The sequence below is a fragment of the Haemaphysalis longicornis genome, unplaced genomic scaffold (assembly GCF_048455015.1).
Source record: "Haemaphysalis longicornis isolate Haplotype H1 unplaced genomic scaffold, Haemaphysalis longicornis Haplotype H1 scaffold_11, whole genome shotgun sequence".
In the NCBI taxonomy this organism is placed as follows: Eukaryota; Metazoa; Arthropoda; class Arachnida; order Ixodida; family Ixodidae; genus Haemaphysalis; species Haemaphysalis longicornis.
The window spans coordinates 124130866-124152972 of record NW_027526214.1 but is presented as its reverse complement, the minus strand read 5'-3'; the positions used below and the strand labels follow the sequence as shown (position 1 = coordinate 124152972).

Sequence of the window (22107 nt, the reverse complement as noted above, 5' to 3'; positions counted from 1 at the left end):
CAACTGCTAATTAGAGAACTCCGCTGTTGGAGCGTACTCCTCATACGGTAAAGAAAAAAAGAGAATCGTGGGTAGCGGGGCGAACGGCCGGGGTTCGAGCCCTAGAAGTGCCGAGTCCCCGCCCCCATACACGGGGAATTTTTTCAAATGGGAAAATGCTCTCATAGCTCAATTTTGACCTTCTGCACCGCAAGCGAAGCCCCTTGTCTTGTAGTATCTATCTTGGAACGGACTATCGCCGAAGCGCACCTTGCTGCTTGTGAAACGAGTTTCGCATGGTGGCAAAAAGCTCGAAAGACCTCCTCCGCATCGTTGCGCTGCGACAGCACGGACTGGTGCTCTTTATCTTTGCGGGAGAGTCAATCAACCGGAAGTTCTGTTATTAACACCACTAGCCATCCGCTAGTTGGGAGGAGTGAACTAGAATACTTGGGAGTATTCTAGTTCACTATAGCTGCAGCTATTGTGGCGCGCAAACTGTATTTTGGCCGAAGCAACGCCTGGCCCAAATTTCTGGGGTTTCTTTTTTGCCTTGGCAGTGTTATCATATAAGACCCATACTCTGGCTTTGGTTTTAATTTCAAAGTAGATTTAATGCCCTGGTCGCAAAATGTAAACATACCGTATAGTTGGCGGGTCTTCCGCGCTGGCAGAACATCGCCACGTGACGGGACAGAGAGCAGAAGGCAGCAATCGCGTTGCCGTCTCCTCCGCCGTATCCCGCCGTCAGCAAGCCAATGCGAACTGGGCCAGCAGGTAAATGTTCACGCTGGCGGGACAGCGCTACTTGACGGAACACCGAAAGGACAACAACACCAGCACTCGTGTTGGTGTCCTTTCTGTGGCAGTCGGCGTGAACATTCACCAACTGTCCCAGTTCGCATTGGCTTGCTGACGGCGGGATACGGCGGAGGAGACGGCAACGCGATTGCTGCCTTCTCTTCTCTGTCCCGTCGCATGTTCTTCCAGCGCGAACAGGAGATAACGTCCTCGACAGTCGCGGGGCTAATGGGACGGTGCTCGCGTGGCGGTGCAGGCCCGTGGTGCTGCACCAGCAGGAGTCGTTCCGTCGGCGGGGCAGCTTCGAGGCGGAGGACCTGCTGGTGGGCTCCTCCTCCTCCGAGCACCAGCACGAGGAGGAAGAGCGGCGTCAGCAGTGCGTGGACGAGCTGGGCGACCAGGTGCACCAGCTCCAGGGCCAGGTGGCTGCGCTCAGCGAGTCGCTGGCCTCCAACGGGGACCTCTACCGCCGGGTCAAGCAGGAGAACGCCACCCTGGTGCACAGGTGGGGACGATCGGGTGGCCGCGTGGGGGAAGTACGAGCGAGGCCTAGGAGTACCCCCACAGACAAGCTTCCCAGAGATCTCGACGCACGCCTCTTGTGTACGTCTTATGGGACATGTCCACGAGGGTCGAGCTATTGCGCCAAGTCCACGGGGGCGGGTGTCCGGGGCCGCACTTTGCTTGCACGCACAACGGGTGACGGAAAACGAACCCCTCGGCAGGTATCAGGAGATCACCACGCGCTACCGCCTATCTCCCCCAATCTCGCGCCAAATTCGAACATCATCCTTCCCCACACGACCCCTCCCCAGTGCGTCCGTCACGCTCTACGGCATTGCTTCTTATTCCCTTCCTCATCCCAAACCCGCTTCACAGTGTCCTCTCTCTCCGCAGACGCCCTCAAGCTACCCCAGATATTCACCTGCAAGTAGAAGGCCACATTATTCCTCGAGTCCCGTGCATCAGGGTACTAGGCCTCAGAATACAAGCTGATGGCTCCAACTCAGAAACCATTCGAGCGCTACACTCGAGCGCGACACAAATAAGTCACCTCATCTCTCGGATCGCAAATAGGCATCATGGGCTCAAAGAAGTAAACCTCGTACGGCTTGTACAGGCATTTATTATCAGCCGAATTACTTACGTCGCGCCATTTCTGACTCTCAAAAAAGCTGAACAAGATACACTTAACTGCATTATTAGGAAAGCCTACAAACAGGCGGTTGGAATTCCCATAACCGCATCTACTGAACATTTTGAAGCAATGGGTATCCATAATAGCCTTGAAGAGCTTCTTGAGGCGCAGAGAATAGCACAACTTCAACGGCTCTCCAGTAGCGAAACGGGGCGCACTATCCTTCAACAGCTCCACATTACTTACGCCTCCCAGCATGGAGAAAAGGTGATGCTTACTGACTCACAGCGGGCGCATATCCGTATATCTCCACTTCCTCGAAATATGCACCCGGTATACAACATTGATCGACGCCTAGCCAGGGCGGCTGCTCTCCACCGCCGCCTTCGAGAGGAGAAACAAGTGTTCTACGTCGACTCCGCAGAATACCCAGACAGAGCGGCCATGAGCATAGTGGCCGTGGATCAGCAGGGTAATTCAACTGCCTCTGGTTCAGTCTGTACAATTCACCCAGAGACCGGGGAGGAAGCAGCCATTGCACTTGCCATATCCTCCACACCCGCGAAAATAATTGTGACTGATTCGAAAACAGCCATTAGAAACTTTGAGAAGGGTAGAATTTCACCCCAAGCGCAGCGCCTTCTTCAACCCTTTACTGGGTCTAAACTCCGCGAGGTCCTTCTTATATGGACGCCAGCACATTCGTCCTTGCCAGGTAATGAGCATGCTCACGAAGCGGCCCGAGGTTTCAGCTACCGGGACCGCCTCGATCTTGATGAGCAATCGCTACATACGGGGGGCAGGGACAGGCTTGTGACATATAGGGACATCACCGCTCACTATCGCTTAGGCCGCCTGAAGTACCCGCCGGCGCATCCCTCCCTCAGTCGGTGGCAGTCTGTGGCCTGGCGACTCTTGCAGTCCAACACCTTTCCGAACCCCGTAGCCTACAGCCGCCTATACCCAGACCTTTACAAAGAGCAATGTAGATGGTGCTCCGAACGAGCCAACCTGCAGCACATGGTATGGGCCTGTCCCGAGAAACCACAACACACATCACAGACAATAGTGATCAGGACTCTGGAGCAATGGGAGGCCGTGTTGCTCAGCCCCGACCAAGATACTCAACGCAGCCTTGTCCAACTGGCCGAAGATGCCGCTAGGGCTCACGGGCTCCTGGCCGCCATCTGACGGGGAAGGACCATCGAACACTCCCTTTCGTCCCCTTCCCTCCCCCAGTTTGGGCAAAATAAAGTTTTCTCATCATCATCATCCGCCAGCTGTTGTAAGACGAGAGTGTAGGGCTCCTCCAGGTTTCGTGGGCGGCGTCCGTAACTTACGTGGAGACCTCTACAAGCGTAACGAATGCGTTTCCCTATGCGACACCAGCTAACCGTAGCAGTGGCTCTAGCCGTAGCTAACAACTGAAGGCAGAGGGAGTCGGTCTGATACTTGCCTGCGAGCACTGGCAAGGAAAAGCGCCGATGCGTTGAGACGAGAAAATCTGCGCTCACTGCGCGGACGCATGAGCAGCACTTCTGAGCGAGGGGTTTCGAGAGGTGCGCTCCGTGGCTCCTTCAACAAAGCGAGATTGCTTCCTCGTTCGCCTTGGAACTCGACAGCGAGCTCTTTCGAAAGCACGTTTGGCCTGGATTCATGACAGGCGTGCTATGTATCGGAGCTAAAATTGGCGCGCTCAATTTTTCGGCCCTTGGGGCAGTGAATCTGTAATTTTCCCCCCGAAATTGTACAAGCGGTCAACGTAAAAAGAAAACGTGCCCCAGCCACATCGGAAAAATAACAGCAGCAGCAACAGCAATAATTGGTTTCCTTCAAACGGACCGCCACTCGAGAATGTCAAGGGCCCGTTACTACGCATCTCAGGCGGTATACTTGGGATTTTATCTTACAGATAAGGAAGGGAATAAAGTGGCGCGTCTAGTCTTTGTACCCCAGGTTTGTTGCAGTGTTTCCGTCTCTTCTCGGGTCGCATCGGGACGCATGCACGGTGACTAATTTGGCGAAGTAGCCCGTGTTCAAGCGCACTCATTGCTGCCGGAGCGGCGAAATCCGGCCCGCGGCCCGGAGAGTTGCGGAGAGCCTCTTCTCTTCGCGAACCACTTTCGCGCGTGCGTCTCGCGCCAGCTGGACGAGCGAATGAAGCGAGCATAGAGAACTACGCTACGGCCTACTTGCCCGCATTTGGCCTCTTTTTTTTTTCTTCTCTGGCCCCTCGCCCATGCGTCCGAATGGAAACCTGCGCACTTCGCGCGCGAAGCAGCATGCAGCAGAGGGAAACGAAAAAAAACCGGCTGAGCTCTCTCTGCGACCTAGGGAGAGAGGGCAGTTTCTTTTGTCGACTGCGACCTCGCGGGCCGTTCGTTTGGTAGGTTGCGTGGTAGCTGGTGCGTTTCCCAGGGCAACGTCGGGTGTTGTTCTTTTTTTTTTCCCCCTTCCATCTGGTTTTGCGCCGCCGAGTGCCGCGACTTCGTGGGTCGTGTGGGCCGGCCGACTGCGTGTGCCACGCCAGCGACCTACGCCGGGTTGGTTTCGATTCCGGTCGAGTGTTGTGGACGAGTGCGCTCCCGTGTTTGTGCGAGTGTGTTGTGCGCCACGTCGGGAGTCGCCTTCAAGAGGTGTCGTATCGTGCGACGACGGCAGGAAACTTTGCCGTCGGTTTATCGAGGAGCGGCTGCTTCGACGTTCGGTGCGATCGTGGATTAGGCCTAAAGTGTCTCGGCGCCAGCACCGGCAAGGGCGTGGCGAGTAGCGTACCGATTCTTCCCGGCGTTCGCCGCCCCGACGTGGGTTGGACGTCTTCCGGTGAGGACGACCACTTTTCGCCGCGGGAGATGTGCCGTGAATGAGGAGCAGTCGACGCGTTGTCGTCTGCTCGCGATGTCGGGATGTCGATGACGCTGCTGGTTCCCGCGGGATGGCTGACGGATTCAGGGAACGGAAGCCTTGAGGACTGCTTCACTGTACCTGTGTCGCGTAAAACGTGAGGGTGCTAATTAACGTTGGGTGTGAGTGTGTTTTGTTTTGAGGTGAACGTTTAATTACCTATTTCTAGGGCAAACTCTCTAAGGGCCCTGTTAACTTCTGAAGAGCAAGCTACTCTATGCTGTCTTTTTGCAACTCTAAAAACTAGCTTTTAGCATCTCCAGTTCTCATTCTGTGCAACTTAACATCTAATTTTTCATTTATTATTTTTGATGTATTTACTTTACACCGTGTTTTCTCTCTCCCATTGTCCACATTAATAATGTTGTTTGCAGTGGAAAGGATATTGCACTGCCTGCCACCCATGTCTCTTGATTCAGGCTGTCACTTTCACAGCTGTCCATCTTAGTTTTCGTAATGCAATTCATCTCGTGTGAATTAGCTTACCTCTGCATGTGTGGTCAATGCAGTGCGCATTCACTTTGGCTGTAGGCTTCGTGCGCTGGCATGGTGGCGACATAGGCACCTGAACAGCGAGCGGCGCCTCCGACCAGCGGCGGCATTTATCGGATGTTGACATCGCCAGAGCGCTGTCCTTGCCGCACTGCGGTGCCATGAGTGACTGCTCAAATCAATACACTCGTTTTCGGGGTTTTAGAGGGATAGAACACATTGGCACATGTTAAAATAGAAACTGCACAGCGTGGTCACCAGCTACTGCTGTAAGTGACGCCTACTGTGTCCAGGAGGAGCTAGCGAGCTCAACGGAGCCTCCCGATGTTGTCCGATGTTTCTAGCAGTGGCATTTGGCACACAACAATTGTGGGCTATGACTTTCAGTTAAAGGCGGATACTGTGGACAGTTAAAGTTCTGTCGCACAGGGCTCACTGCGCTTTATTAGGATCCAAGTGAAATAGTTGGGGCAAGCTGCACATTCTAGGCCGGGTGCCACGGATGCAGTTTCTATGTTCGTTAGTGCATAACTGTGAACACCGGGCAGCTACTGGCCATATTCAGCACTGGCATTGGCACCCGTGTTCCTCTGTCTGAGTCAACGAGATGTTGTTAGTCATGCGGAATGGTCTACGATCCATGTCGAAGCAGCTGCTGCACGGGCAGGAGCTCTGCGAAGCCAGTGATGCATACCGTAGTACAGATAAGGAATCAAACATATATCGATTGTTAAAACACAGCGAAACTTAAAACTGAAATTCCACGGCATATGCTAAGTGACAAAAAAGAAAAACGCCAGACACCATTACTGCACCAAGGTGTTCAACGCACACATTCGTTTTATCCCACCAACAAGGCATCTGAAACATTGCTGAGGGAAATAAAAGGGTGAGACCAGTGGTGGTCCCAGTTACATTCACCAGCTCTTGCATCGCCTCAAAAAGGAGGTGGGAAAATGCGCCATGTCCATTGTGTTTTCAGCTCTCCAGAAGTTGGCATTTTGCAAAAATTTCACTGGAAGTCTAGCATTCGTCCTGCGGTCCTCTTGTCCTTGTGCTACTACAATATACCCAGTATCGTCAAACCGACCAGCCCAACTTTCCATCCTTGCTTCGTTTGGCCTGGTCTGGTGGATTGCCTGCAGCTTCTTGTCCGCCTTGTATTCCGTGGCCTGCAGGAGTTTGCTTGGCCACTCAACAGTTTTGCCTCTCTCTCTCCCTCCCTTGAATGTGTGCTGGCAAGCTGTTTTTATTCCCAACGTAGTTCGTGTCGCATGTGCGCATCTCGCCACTCGCTGGCTGTCGCAGGTCCCCACAGAAGCTGATAGCAGACATGCACAGAGACAAGATCCCCGAGTATAAACCACATTCACACAACACAGCAAAAACAAATGCCAGGAGTCGACCGGCATTGTTTACACTGCGTGTCACACTGTGCGGATTCGTCACTGTCGCTTTTCCAGTTCACCTCAGGGGAAGCGAAAGGAACCATTTTTTCGGCAGCCTGCTGGCGGTGCTTTAAAAATGTTGTGGGAGCAATGGGAGCAACACGCATTGCTAGCTGTCTGTATCGCAATGACTGCAGAATCTTGGCTGATCAGCATCCGATTGTTGACGGCGCCACTGTTTGGCGGTGCTGCGGTCGCACTTGAAGCACCAGGGCACGGGGCCTATACTGTGGGGTGCAAACTCTGAGCCCTCCACTGATTCACTGAAGCCCTTCCCAACCTACGATGCAAGCTTATCACTTCAGCTGTCGCCACCATTTTTTGCTCCGTTCCCATTCTGTGTGTTTCATCTAGTGGTCTCGGCCCATTCCTGCTCCCACAATTCGCAGGTAATGTTTTGGCAGTTTTAGTAAATTGTGTCCCAAGAAATGCAGGGCAGGGTTGTGGCAAGTGAGCTTTGGCTGTCATTTCAGCCTCTTAGCCCAGCAGTGATGTCCAATGCACAAGTGGCTTGGCTACTGAATGTTAGGGCGCAGAGCAGGCTGATGTTGCTTGCTTTTACCACTCGAACTTTGTCCTGTTGACTGCTGCGAGTTCAAAAGTGTGGTTGGCCTCAAGTGGGTTCAGGGCAGCCAAGGTTGGGTACAAACCAAGCTAAGCAAATGTGGATTGGGACACTAGGAGCAACACATTGGAAGGGTGCATATATCGGGATGTGTAACTGCCGTAGGTGGGATGAAGGGCCTCGTTGAATCGGGTACAGGAGGGAAATCCAGTGGTCGAGGGTGCCCAGGATGGCGTAGTTTATCGTCACCGAATGCGGGAATGTTGAAACATTAAGAAAATGGTGAAGGAAGTCTTTTTTGTTATCCCCCTCAGGCCTGGGCCTTGACTTGAGCATAGTGCCTGTGACTGCCAGAATGAGGCCCTTGCAGTGTTGGTTGTTTACAGGGGTTAGGGGTGAGGTGCTTGTTAAAGATGCAGAGAGGAAATCCAGTGGTCTGTAATGCCAAAGCAGGGTGTAGGGTAGGTAGGTTGCATCTTTTTTGTTAGAAACTGTGAATTCTGGGAAGTTCAGGTTTTCTGCCACTTGGAAGCTTCTATTTCCACGTCAAAAAAAGGCAGAACCACTCCTCCTGTGCCCTGTTTTTGGCATTCATGACTGCTGTGTCCTCTTCCTGTCTTTGTCATGGGCGTGACGGGGATGTAGTACTTCAAGGGGCCTTTGATTTGCATCCCGCAGTGCCCGAGATGTAGATTGAGACGCACATTAGTTTCCCTCGGTCGTGCATGTTTCCGAGGGGAGTTACTTGTACTGCTGCCCATGGACTAGAGCAGACTGGCAGGCGCGAGACTTGACGGCCGCCTGTCTCCCCCCCCCCTCCTGCTGCCAGGATCCACAACCTGGAGGAGCAGATCCGCGAGCTGGAGGTCCGGTCGGAGGAGCGCTCCCACGAGGAGGAGCGCCGGCTCAAGGAGGCCCTGGTGAGTAGTCGCCCTCCGATAGACCGCTGCACACAGCCTGGGAGCAGCGTTGCAGCTGAGGGGACAGCAGCAACTGGCAGGAGACAGAGAAAGGAGCAGGAGTCATCAAGACGCTCGCGTTTACGCAATTGAAAACCCTTCACGTGGGACAGTAGGGTACCCCAGTTTAAAGGGGCAGTCAACTGATTTTTGTGGAGTGTACGCCCTCCAGGGTAATATGAAAGACAGATACCATAGTGGGGGTAGCCACACGAAATTTTTACACAAGTTGGGGTAAATAATTTTGGCGTTCAGAAGTCTGCAATGTGGTGTCTGAATGTGGCACTACAATTCGTGTGCACATCACGTGGCCTAAACACCATGCAGCTACCTAAATGTTTTTATACAGGCACAAGCTTTGTTGTTGTTGCATTATTGCCAGCATTGTTTCTTCCTACCCACTCATGATTTGCAGGGATGAAATTTTGCGGAGCAGCAGTGGAAAACTTCGTAGTGAGCAACTAATAGCGTCATTCTGGGTTTGGAAACTTTGCTTGGTTATTGGTGTCACGGCACTCCTGTTGCACACAAAAAAAAGTATTCAAAAACAGCATAGAGGAATAGGCAAGACTGTGTCATTGTTTTAGCTGGGGAGAAGCTTTCAAATGCTGCTGTTGACCTTGCATGCAAATAAAAGTACGCTGTCACGCTGGTCACTGTTGTAGTCGCCAGCATTCGTTCGGGCTGCATGTGTAAGGCTGGTACATCTAAAAATTGAGCTCTCAAACTTTCTGCGGTGCTACATATCAGCAAGACTGTTTGGGTTTGATGCTTCAAGTCGTGGCCTTTTATTTCGGACAGAGAGCATATGCTGCACAAAATCGGTGGGCTCACTCTTTGAGGTGGGTCTGCGAGGTGCTCCGGGTGAAGTTTTTGTCCACGCATCCCTGGGTTGCTCACCACACCTGCGCCAGGTGGGGGGGGGGCTCAAGGAGTGGGCAACCACTCTGGCACGAGGGTCGCACAGCCTGTCCAAAAAAGACGGCCCAGTCCAGCTCCGACGTCAAATCCGCATCCGAGTCGGTCCCTACTGGTGTTTGCCAGATGACCCTGAGAAAATTCTTGGCACCACCGTGACGTGTCTGCCCTACTGTATATGACCACCTTTCGCCACCTGGGGCTGTTCACCCACCGGTACAAGAAGGCTGACGTCGAGGGTGTGGTGACAAGCGGTCGGGCGACTGCAGTGCAGTCGCACGATGTGTGTCCAAATCCCACGAGTCATTCTCTCGAGAATCACAGGAACTGCACACGGGGCCAATGATGAAGGAACCACTCACGCGCCTGCTGGCGAGAGGTCGACCGACCTCAGAACTTGCGCCACGGAAATGAGGTTGTGCTTTGCAGTGCCTCAGCGAGGGCAGCTGCTCTGCTGACATCGGAGTCTTTGGGGAGAGCTGGCACAGTGGCTGCGCCGTTTTTCATGATACTGCAGCGGCAACATACTATGTTGGCATTTTTCGGCTATGCGCAAACAGCCGGATGTCGTGTTAGATGCGTGGGCGTTAGTTATGCTCTACCTTGGGGGCGGGTGGCTTCTGCCTCAGATAGGAAAGCAAACGAAGCTTGCTGGCCTGTGGCACCCTGGCTGGCAATTCACGAACCCTGCAACACTTTTTCAAGTCTACTTTCAAAATCTGAGATACTTTCAGAACAAAGCCTGAGGTGCATCCGGCATCCGGCACCTCCGGCACCTCCGGTGCATCCGGCATCCGGCATCCGGCACTGAGGTGCATCCGGCACCTCAGTCAAATATTACGGCTGTACAACCATCAGATGGTGTCGAAACCTGATGAAACGATTTTCAGCTCTTCTCGGTCTGGGCATTGTGTGCATGCTTGAGTTGGGTCACTCGGGCTATACCACAGTTGGTGCCCGTCTTCCTTTCAGTGAGTGCAGCAATGAGCGCATTCGATGGCCACTTTCACGGTTAGTTCAGCAAAAGCAAAGCAGACACTAGAAGGACTTGACAACCTAATCACGCGCTCTGTGCAGGCGATAACTACAGCTTTCGCAGTGCTTGCAGGCACAAAAGGAAGAGTGGAAGCATTTGTTGGCAGTGTTGCAGGGCCCCTTTAATAAGCCAGGCAGGGATCCCTGTGCTAGGTTGAGCCACGCGCGGGTGAAGGGGCGGCCGTCACTGTTCTTGTGCCACATGCGCTTGCTGCATCTGCAAGAGCCCCCAAGCAGTGATGCTGAAAAAAGGCACTTCTTTTTCACTTGCTGGGCCGATGCTGGGCTGCAGAAGGTGTGGGACACTTCATTGCTCGTGTGTTTTCTTTGACAGATTTAGATTAAAGGGACACTGAAGTGAATTTGTCAAGCTACCGTTTTTGCTTTCACTGCGTAGACTGGCTCAAATTAGCACACTTTTCATCGTTTATCCGGTTGACAAGTCGGTAATTATTTTACAAAGCGCGAAAGAAGAAAAACTACAATGCGCGGTTTGCGGCATTTGTGACGACGGGACGTGAGTGGACGATTTCCAAGGTTAGCATTCAAACAAGTTTCGGTTTCGGTTCTGTAAAACAACATGCTTGACATCCGACGGCATCATTGAATGGGCATTCTCGATATCTCAGTAATTGTCGTAGCGCGCTTCTGCCATGTCGGCTGTAAAGTGCATAAGATACGCCATCCAAGGACGGCTTGGAATCGTAGCAATCACTAGCCGAGGCCTACGCAGTGCATGAATGCCCTCCGCATCATCGCAGATGCTCAAATGCCATGCGCTTTTCCCCCATATTTGGAGCTTGCCTCACTCATGCCTGTATCGTAGAAAACTTCTTCGCACCAGGCCAAGGTTCTGTTGATTCTGGCCTGTGCCCACTGCCCACAAGCAGTCGGTGCTTGTGGCAACAGCACACTAACGAGAACTTGCTAGTGCGCCAGTGTCAGCCTACGTGCGTTCTGTGAACTAGTTCGTGGAGCAGTAAACGTTACGACCCAAAAAAAGGTGAACTCAGTATAGAAAACATCGGACGAAAACGATAAAGTCAACATAAAAAAAAAAAATGTACCCCCGGGGATTCGAACTTATGACTTGCAAAACACTTGCAACAACATACCTAGCGCTCGAGACCACTCGGCCATGGGCGAGCGCTGTCGACCTTGGAAATATAAGGTATATAATGTATAACCAGTTTACACTTCTATTTAGTTTTAGCATTTCAAGCAGCTTAGGTGACTATTTGTTGTAGTGCGCTCGTGCAGTAAGCGTCCCCCCCCAAGTTTCCACAATATCTCACGTCTAGCAATTGCATTTCTTAGACGGAAAAGCGTTCGCAGATGCGTAGTCGTGCTGCTGACCGCTGTGCTTGTTCGCCCAGCGCAAAAAAGTGCTTCCCGCACCCTAGTTTTACGCTGTACGGTAAAAGTGTCAGTTGATTTTAGTTCCTTAGTACCTATATTGACTTCCCTGACTCTTCTTCTCCCGCCTTCAAGTGGCCTTATATTTTCCTACTGGCGTACCAGTCAGCGAAGCGTCGCATGTGCGTTTGTGCAGCGCTTGTGTGATGCGACCTTGACTTGGAGCTAGATACAGTGTACAAACTAACAAAGTAAAGAAAGGCACGTTCTTCCATTCATAAACGTGTCCTGGCTTCGTTTCAAATGACCGAATGAATTGTGACGACTTGTCAGTGGCCGGCGGACAAAACGCTGGGCCGACTGACTCTGTCGGAAGGCCGGGGAGCCGTGCAGTAGCGCAGCCAATTGCCAGCTCATCTCCTCCCGACGTGACATGAAAATGCCACAAAAAATGTGCGAGGGTGCAGAGAGGAGGACAGCATTTTCGAATTGATTCTTCTACTAAATAAATTCGTGTAAACGCGGTCAGAGTGGTCGAAACGGGGCCCAGGGACTCCTGACTACAATTTGCGCTCGTAATCCCGCAATGTTTACAAATCATTTCAGTGTCCCTTTAACAGCTTCGTTACTCGGCATCAGTATTAAATTCATGGATGAATGCAAAGAGAGAAGTGCGGACTGAAGATGTTGCAGTTGATTAGTTTGATGTTGTCACGGCTACACTGACTCATTCTGCACAGCTACTGAGCTTTCGTTTTTTATCTGCTTGTATGCATGGGGCTGTTAGCCAGTCTGTATTTTTCTTTTTCACAGTGCAAGCGGCCGATGCCATTGCTTCAGTACTTGGTTGCTTTTGTCATGCCTTGCATGAGGAGTTGAAGCTGGTCACTGATCAGTCGTTTTTCCCCGCACGGGGCACCTTGAGTATTCATGGTGACGGTGAGCAGCGACACCGCGGACCCCGAGCTCCCAACATAAGCTGTGTCCAACCGTGGCGAGGTATTTAAAGGTGAAGGGTAGAAGCCGTAAACGGTGGCCGTCGGAGCCTTGGTCAAGCTCCGGCCGATGGGCTCCCTGCCTGTCTACCAGGCAGGGAGCTCCGGGACCTCTTTGACTACCAGGGTAAGGTCAAAGGAGAAAGTACCCCCGTCTCCCTGCTTTTCAATGTATCATATGGCATTTTCCAAACCCCCCCCCAGACGTGATCGGCCCCCGAAAAGGGGCCGCACCGAAGTTTCCTTTCCACCACTTCCAGACTTGAGTCCTCCGAAACCGAACAACTATCCTCGCTTCATCGTGATGGAATCTGTAGACCAATCCAAACCTCTTGCTTCACAGTCCGTATTTCTCATTTCAAAGTTTCTTGACGGTATTGTTGGAGGGTCGTATAAGGCCAAAAAACATCGAACCGGTGAAATTCTTGTCGAGGTCAGTAGCCAGGATCAGGCCAAAAAACTTCTTGCGCAAACCAGCATCGCCGATCTGCCAATCCGAGTCACGCCCCACCGCAGCCTAAACAGCTCCCAGGGCGTGATTTCTGACTATGACCTACTGAATGAAACTGAAGCCGACTTGCTGGAGGGCCTTCGCGGCCAGGGCGTAACAGCGGTCAGGCGAATAACAATACGAAGAGATGATAAACACATACCAACAAAGCACCTCATCCTAACCTTTGACAGGTCGAGCCTTCCGGAATACATCAATGCAGGTTTCGTGCGATGTCCAGTCCGGCCTTACATCCCGAACCCGCGGCGCTGTTTCAAGTGCCAACGGTTCGGGCACGGCACGAACTCCTGTCGCAGCCGACTTACCTGCGCGAAATGCGCCCAGCACGACCACGCGTCGGAAAATTGTAACATGCAACAACCTCTTTGCACAAACTGCCAGGGTCCACACGCGGCCTACTCCAGGAAATGTGAAAAATTCCAACTTGAAAAGAAAATCATAAACATCAAGGTAACCGAAAACATCACCTTCTCAGAGGCGCGGAAGCGGTTCGCCTCCTTCCCTCTGGGCAGGTACACCGACGCAGCTCGCCGGGGGGCGGAGCGGCGTCTGGTTTCGGCGGCGACCCAGTACCGCGAGTCGGACCTGGTCCCGCCCCCGCCCCCCCCTGGGTTGCCTGTGGCCGCCCAACCCGCCACCACGCCGCTTGCTGAGGCAGCAGCGGTTGTGGTGGCAACCTCTTCCGTCGGGACCGGTGCCGCTCCCGTCCGTGCCTCCCCATCGTCCAGTGCGTTGGAGGGTGCCATGGACATCACGAGCCCCGCACCGGCTCCCACCGCCACCACACCGCCCGTGCCACTTCTGGTGCCTTCAACACCACCGGCGGTGGCGGCTCAAACGAAGGGCCCCCGAAGGGGGGCCAAGTCCGGGGGGCCCGGTTCGACGGGCACACCCAGGACATCGGACGACGAGATGGACGTCGTGCCGTTCTTGCCTGCAACGCAGCGCAAGGAGCGGCCTCCGACGTCCAAGCCTTCAGATAGGCCGCCCAAAAAGCCAAATCCAAGAGTCACAGCCCCGAAAGACGACACATAAACATACACACTCCAGTAGCTCTCACACTAAATAATGGGAAGAGAAAATATTGTTCAATGGAACTGCAGAGGCCTTCTGAATAATCTTGACGACGTTTATGAGATTCTGCATACCAATCAGCCAAGTGTAATGTGTGTTCAGGAAACACATTTGAATTCTAAACACAAAAATTTCTTGAATAGTTACCTGGTATACAGGAAAGACAGGGATGGCTGCACACACTCTTCTGGCGGTGTGGCCATAATCGTTCGGAAATCCTTAGCATGCCACCCTGTCACCTTGAACACTATCCTTGAGGCTGTAGCAATACGCTTAATAATATTTAATAGGTTGATAAGGGTATGCTCCATATACATTCCTCCTGATGTTTCGCTTACGAGCTCCGACTTCGAGGCGCTGGTTGACCAGCTGCCCGAACCATACATCCTTACAGGCGACCTTAATGCTCACAACTCTCTTTGGGGCTCTTCCAGAACGGATGCCCGAGGTCGCCTGATAGAAAAATTCCTTACATCTTCTGGAGCATGCCTTTTCAACAGTAAACAGCCTACATACCATAACATAGGACACAACACATACTCATGTCTTGACTTGGCGATTGGCTCCGCAGTTCTCTTTCCTCTTCTCGAGTGGGGTGTGGGAACTGACCCATATGGCAGTGACCACTTCCCCACCTCACTTACATATATAGGTAAAGGCCCAAGCAGTTCATCTTCCCATAATAGGTTCAATGAAGCACGAGCTAACTGGAATACATTTACAGAGACATCCAAACTACACCACACATCCATAGGACACCTACACGTTGAAGAATCTGCCCAACTCCTCACGGCGCACATCCTCGACGCCGCCGAAAAGTCCATTCCCCACGCCTCTGGTGCCCCGCGCAACCAGCGGAGGCCGTGGTGGAATGAGGACTGTAGGCGGGCGCGAGAGGCCCAGAACAAGGCGTGGGGTATCCTTCGTCGGTACCCCACGTCGGGAAACCTCCTCTTGTTCAAACGGGCCAAGGCATTAGGAAAACGTGTGCGCCGTGAGGCAAAACGAGAGAGTTGGCGTACATTCATAACATCAATAAACTCCTTCACAGACACACGGAAAGTATGGACACGTATACGCAAACTCAAAGGACAACAGACACACAGCCTGCCCCTGGTCAGTACAACAGGGGACACTCTGGAAGACCAGGCTGACACACTCGCACAACACTTCCAACACGTGTCCAGTTCAGCACACTACACGAACACTTTCCTGAAACATAAAGCCTCTTGTGAAAAGAAGTCCCTACACGACAACAACAAATCACAGACTTCGTACAACTCCCTGTTTTCACTATATGAGCTGAGGGCTGCTCTGAGCACGTGTAAACCCTCAGCTCCAGGCCCAGACAACATTACATATACAATGATACAGAACTTACACACAGACACTCTTGTAACACTTCTTCACCTTTTCAACAAGATATGGCTTTCGGGGCACATTCCAAAGTCTTGGAGGGATGCCATAGTTGTAGCATTCTTGAAAGAAGGGAAGGACCCTTCTTCTCCCACTAGCTATCGACCCATTGCCCTGACCAGCTGCCTGTGCAAGCTTCTCGAGAAGATGATAAACCGGAGGCTCGTGTACTTTTTGGAGTATAACGGCCTTCTCGAGAGCTGCCAGGCAGGCTTCAGGGCGGGGCGATCCACGAATGATCAACTTGTGGCACTAGAGTCGTATATTAAGGATGCCTTCGTGCATAAACAGTTCTGTTTAACTGTGTTTTTCGACCTAGAAAAGGCCTATGACACCGCTTGGCGTTATGGGATCCTTACTGACCTGAAGTCATTCGGTGTTTCTGGTAATATGTTTAACACCCTTGCTAGCTATTTGTCGGAGAGAACCTTTCGCGTCAGAGTTGGTTCTGCACTGTCAAAGGTACACGTGCAAGAAAATGGCGTGCCGCAAGGCGGGGTTCTAAGCTGCACTCTCTTCATAGTAAAAATGAACTCCCTTGGGAAGGCACTGCCGCCTACAATTTCTTACTCCATGTATGTAGATGACGTGCAGATATCTTTTAAATCATGTAATATGTCCATCTGCGAACGTCAAGTCCAGCTCGGCGTCAAGAAGCTTGCCGGCTGGGCAGACAAGAATGGTTTTAAAATTAATCCCGGAAAGAGCTCTTGTGTTGTATTCTCCAGGAAGCGTGGGGTCCACCCGGACCCAGACATCACTCTTGCGAATGTGCCAATTCCTGTGAACAAGGAGCACAAGTTTTTAGGCATTTTATTTGATGAAAAACTTACATTCATTCCTCATGTCAAAAAGCTCAAATGTAAATGCCTAAAGGCAATGAACATTCTTAAGGTTCTCTCACATCAATCTTATGGGGCCGACAAACAACTCCTGCTGCGCCTGTACACAGCGTTGGTGGGTTCTCGGCTCGACTACGGCAGTGTCGTGTATGGGTCGGCGACAAAGACCGCACTGAGAATGCTCGACCCAGTGCTGCATCTTGGCCTTCGCCTCTCATGCGGCGCTTTCCGCACTAGCCCTGTCGAAAGCCTTTATGTCGAGTGCGACAAGTGGTGTCTAGGGCATCAGCGGGAGTATGTTGACCTGCTGTATGCATCTAAGATTGTGTCCCTTACCAACCATCCTTTTAATCCCATCATGAACAATACATCAAACTTGCAACTCTTTTTAAACAGGCCATCCATTTCCTTACCTTTCTCTCTCAGAGTTAGGGAGGAGGCTTCTGCATTCACGGTCCCTCTTTCAGACACGCACAAGACACCCATCCATAATTTAATTCCACCATGGCATCTACATCCTATATCATGCGACCTATCATTCACATTAGTAGAAAAAAATAGGGCACCAAGGAGTGCAATTCTGCAGCACTTCCTGTTCCTGCAGGACAAGTACAGGTGCGCAGAATTCTATAGCGACGCGTCGAAAACTGGTTTTACTGTATCTTGTGCAGCGCACGGACCTAATTTTACCGTAACTAAGACAATGAATTTTCATAGCAGTATTTTCACGGCAGAAGCCTATGGCATTTTACTCGTTTCAAACCACATCCTCGAACATAAGATTCCAAAGTCCATCGTCTACACAGATTCTCTAAGCGTTGTGCAGGCACTGTCATCAGGAAGGTCGTCAAAAAACTATGTGATCAATGCTCTTTTCAAGCTACTAATGACTGCATATGCCTCAAATCTTCAAATAACTATATGCTGGGTACCAGGTCACTGTGGGATCCCTGGCAATGAGACTGCTGATCAAATGGCTGGTGCGGCTGCTCTCATGACCACAGTTGACATAAAAACAGTACCTTACACCGACCTAAAGACACACATCAGACGACAGCTTCGTAACACATGGCAATTACACTGGAGTCAACAAACAGACAACAAACTACATGTAATAAAACCACAACTGGGACGCTACATAACTGACTCACACAACAGATACACTGAAGTCGCCCTGGCTAGGCTGCGGATAGGCCACACACATGCGAAGCACTCCCACCTGCTTACTGGAACTTCGGGACCCACGTGTAGCAGGTGTGGAAAGGGCCTATCCGTAGTCCACATACTAATCACATGCAAGGCACTTGACACAACACGACACAAACATTTCCCTGAATTATACAGACGACACATTCCTTTGCACCCATCATACTTTTTAGCCGACGAACCAATGTTTTCTAGTCAACGTGTTTTTAAGTTTTTAGCTGAGGTAAACTTTCTGCAGCTCTTGTCATATCATGTGTAATCACCCTGGCCCTATACACCAGCCATCTCCATTGTCTTTTGTTTTGCATCACCTTTACTTTTAGTCACATGTTTTAGTATGTACGGTCTCATCATAATTCAGTAACTTCTTCTTTGACGCTCTTTGCCCATAGTCGGCCTTGCGCCAATAAAACCCAACTATCATCATCAGTCGTTTTTGAGGTGAATGTGGGGTGTCATCGTCTTGCAGCCATTAGCGCAATTCCACTGTGCCACAAAGGCTCTGTGTTGCCTCCTCTGTGCATTGGGCTGCTTAAACAAATTCATCGCGTGCATTTTTTTAAAACTCTCTAGTGGTTTGTTGTAATCTATAGAGCAATGGTGCTGATCCCAGCTCAGTGCTGGTGGAAATTGTACTGGTGCATGTTTACAAATTTATACTGCTGGTGTAAGTTTTAAGCCTGTGTTCCGGCAGTTTCAAAAAGCAGCGCCAAAAGAAGAAGAAAGACTGGGGCGATGAGCATCTTTTGCTTTTTTGGCGCTGCTTTTTTGGATCGTGTACCAGCGTGACTGTTATTGTGGTGCACTGTAGCGGCCGCTTTTTCTAACAAAAGAGCAGCGCTGTGAGTGACGGAGGTCAAGAGGGCCTCCCCCTCACCCCCTCCCCCCCCTTGCGTGATCTGCCACTAGAGCCGGCAGGAGCGGGAGAGTGCGGCGGAGCTGGAGCGGTGCGGGGCGCAGCTGCGGCAGCTGCAGTCGGAGCAGCGCGCCCTGCAGGAGGAGGCGCTGCGGCTGCGGGCGCTGGCCGACCGGCTCAAGGCCGACAAGGAGGCCGCCCTCGAGCAGCTCGACCAGAGCCAGGCCCAGCTTGCTCAGCTGCGCGACGACCACCTCCGGCTGCAGGTGGGTGTGTTACCTGCACAGTTCTGCAGCATGCCACCGCTGTCCATTTCGTGCCCGTTTTGATTGAGGCCCGATTCGCTGAAAGCAGACGGTCGGCTGCAATGCTGCACAGCAAGGCGGGGCATCAGTTTCTGCACACCGTCATTGGTCAGAGCCCCCCCGCTTGGAGAGAATGCAAGAGGGGGGTTTTTGAGATGGAGTTCCCATTGCAAAACTCTGCATCAGAATCCAGGCGGCACCGGATCCCTGAATCGCTGCAGTAACTATAGAGGATTGAAAGTGATCGCCGATGTTTTCGTGGCTTTTTCTCTCTAAGGACTCCCAGCAGCACCCAGAAGTGTTCGAGCACTACTGCAACTTTTTCCCACCAGATGGCAGACCTGTCCACTTGCCCCCCTATTTGCAGGGGACAGCCACTGGCTGGATTTCGATGTGTGGTGCCTTAATGGAGTTTCGCAGCTGGCGCATGTAGAGTAACTCTGGGATTGCGCAGTCCAGCCGGCACAACCTCGCAATCAGTTTTTGCAGCTTGGCAGCGCGAAGCTCCTTCCCAGCCTTTCCAGCTGCGAGACGATGGGACAGGGGCCTGAGTGTGCTTCAGGAAGCTCTGTGCCAGTGCAGCCTGGGGAAACGGCCAGTGTGCTGGCTCTTGTGAATGGGGGGGGAGCATTGCAGGAGAACATGTTCCCTTTCAGCGCAGAGGTGGGAGGAGACTGCGAGGGGCAGCACTGGTCCCACGTTCTGTCTCAGTGTGTGCCTGCCTTTGTGGTGAAGTGTGTTGCGCTGGGTACCACCGGGCATTGTGGGCATAGTGGTCGGGCTTTCCAGACTTACTCGCACGCACCACGTTGGACCTCAAGAGTGGCAAGTTTCACTGTGGCCCGTGTGTGCACTGCTTGTCCGTTTCCTGCTTGCCTGGGGGCATTGGTGGGTGTTGGGAGGAGTGTGCGCATCACGCTGCCGCCCTGCCGGCTGCCGCAGGAGCTGTGCCGGCGGGAGCGGGAGGAGTCGCAGGCGCAGCGCACCCTCCAGGCGCAGCTGCTGCAGGAGGTGGGCCGGGAGCTGGAGGAGCTGCGCCGGCTGCGCACCGACCCCCAGGGCCGGCCCCGCAGCCCTTCCCTGCTCGACCTGCTGCCGGCCAGGTGGGGGCACTGTTCCTCCTTTTCTCGGAGCACCGTGCCGCTCTCACTTGGCTGCCTGGTGCAGGGGTGGGCCCACAGGGTAGGCCACAGCAGGCCATAAGGCAGGTCCCTACCCGGCTTGAGTGGGCCAAGCCGTGAGACGGGGCTGGCCCGCACCACGCGTGTGCAATCACTCCACGAGGGCGAGGTGGCACTGCAGAACAGAGTTGATTGTGCGGAATGCCACGATGCAGCAACACCAGCTCCGGGGAACACACCCAGCCTTGGGGCAAGAAAGGGGGTACCTGTCAGCCTGATTGCGTTAGAGCACTGCACGGGCCGCAGTTTTAAGGCCCGGCCCTACCCGGCCCGTTAGAGACACTGCCCGAGCCTGAGAAATTCTTGAAATGTGAGCCCAAGCCCGGCCCGAGCCCAACATTTTTTAAAAATCTGAGCCCGAGCCCGGCGCTAGCCCGACAAACTTCTAAACTATGAGCGCAAAGCTGGCTGGAGCCCGGCAGAATTCAATAAAACAAGCTCGAGCCCCCCGGACTGTAGTTAGATGACCCCTGGGGTCTGGCAGGCTATAAACATGAACTTGAACAAGTTTCCTGTTTACCCAAATTTCCTTTAGACTTGGACTGAGCTTTGTCCTGACTTAGAAGCTGCATTTTCGAGAGTCACAGCTCTTCATTTGCCACAGCCTTCAAAATCGAGGCACACCAGAGATACCTTAAATGATTTGGAGAAAAGTGTATAATTTTTTTTGTTATTAAAACTCTCGAACATCTACAGTTGAAACCCGATGTTATGAATTTCCTGATTTAACGAGCAAATTCGGATTCCCCCCACAGTCGAAATGCTGTCACAAACTTTAAATAACGAAACGAAGCACTCCGGGTGCAAAGATGCATAGAAAAAGAGGTTTTTCCAAATTTATGGCGCCTAGAATGTCTGGCAGTGTGTTGCCAGTGCAGGAGTGGTAGCACACGGCCTCCGCACTTTCAAAGGCGCTTCCACACAGCTACTCCTGAGGCTGTGTCGGGCTCCGCAACACGAGCAGGAAGAGGCGGACGCGCCCAGTTGCTGGGAAGAGCTTCGTTGGCGCAACAAGGTGACCGCAGGTCACAGCTTGGACTACTTTGTGAACGTTGATGGACACTGCAGAAGTTCTCGACGACAAGGAGAAAGTGCAGCTTGTTTCCGGCGCAACAAAAGGAGCCTGAAGATGCGAATGATCCAGACACTGCTGGAGCTCCCTTGCCCACACCAAGCCAGGGGATGGGCCCTGGCCACCTTGTGAGGCGGTTTGCTGGAGCACACGAGGTGCCGAGGACGCTGCGACTTCACTGCCCAGCTACGGGAAGTGTGCGCTCCCGCTGTTCACCAAGCGGGCAGATGAAAAGCATGAGCTTTTTCACTGGGCGATAAATTTGTTGTTCTCTCGAACAAATTTTGTTATTCTGTCGATTTCACGAAGTTCCCGATATAACGAACTAATTCGCAGGTCTCGGTGACTTTGCTAAATCGAGGTTCAACTGTATGGCACTTTTCGTTGTTCCATTTCTTGCCGAAATTTGAGCAGACGATGCTCACGGTTTCACCATTTCATTTTTGTCTTTCCCTCTATTTATGTTGGCAGCATTATTTTATCTGCGCTTATTTTCATTCTTGCATTTATTCGTGGTTTTAAAAGAACTTCTTACCCGAAAAAAATCACGGGCTCTGTTTCGACAATTGGTCCTTCAAGCTCTGCACACAGTGCAAAATCCAGGTGACGTTCGTTCTGTTTGTTTTTGTTTGAAGAGGAGACGGAAAAGACGGTAATGTTGTACAGGTGCCATCAAAAGTAACTGGAACACAGTTTCGCAAATTTACAGGGATTTATTCTTCCGCAAACTGCCTGGCTGTATTGGTGTGCATTCAAAAGAGTCCTTCCTAAATGAAAGTTTCCTGTAAACCGGTAATGGCTGCAAGACAAATATTAAGACTAATATGTTGATATTTGCAAATCCTTGTTACAATTACTTATGACGGCACCCGTACCCTGTCGCTGGAGTCTCCTAGTTTTCAGGCCTGCTCACTCCTACTATGCTATGGGGCCAAGACATTTTTTTTATTGATGGCTTTGTGAGTGCAATTGCCTTTTTATCATATCTTTTAACATTGCTGTAGTGATGTTGCACTTCGTTTTTTTGTTTTTTTTTTTTAGTTGTTTTCACTTA

General features: G+C 52.0%; 1 protein-coding gene across 4 annotated transcripts in view; it reads left to right on the top strand.

The window, feature by feature from the left end:
- The window catches only part of LOC144160989 (rab11 family-interacting protein 4A-like), a 270063-nt gene that overhangs the window by 239068 nt on the left and 8888 nt on the right, over positions 1-22107 (top strand). For all 4 annotated transcript variants that reach the window (XM_077692054.1, XM_077692053.1, XM_077692055.1 and 1 more), the window contains 4 exons: positions 1037-1285; positions 8157-8247; positions 18549-18761; positions 19743-19903. In XM_077692054.1, the coding sequence (XP_077548180.1) occupies positions 1037-1285; positions 8157-8247; positions 18549-18761; positions 19743-19903 (714 nt within the window). The remainder of the gene's footprint in view (positions 1-1036; positions 1286-8156; positions 8248-18548; positions 18762-19742; positions 19904-22107) is intronic.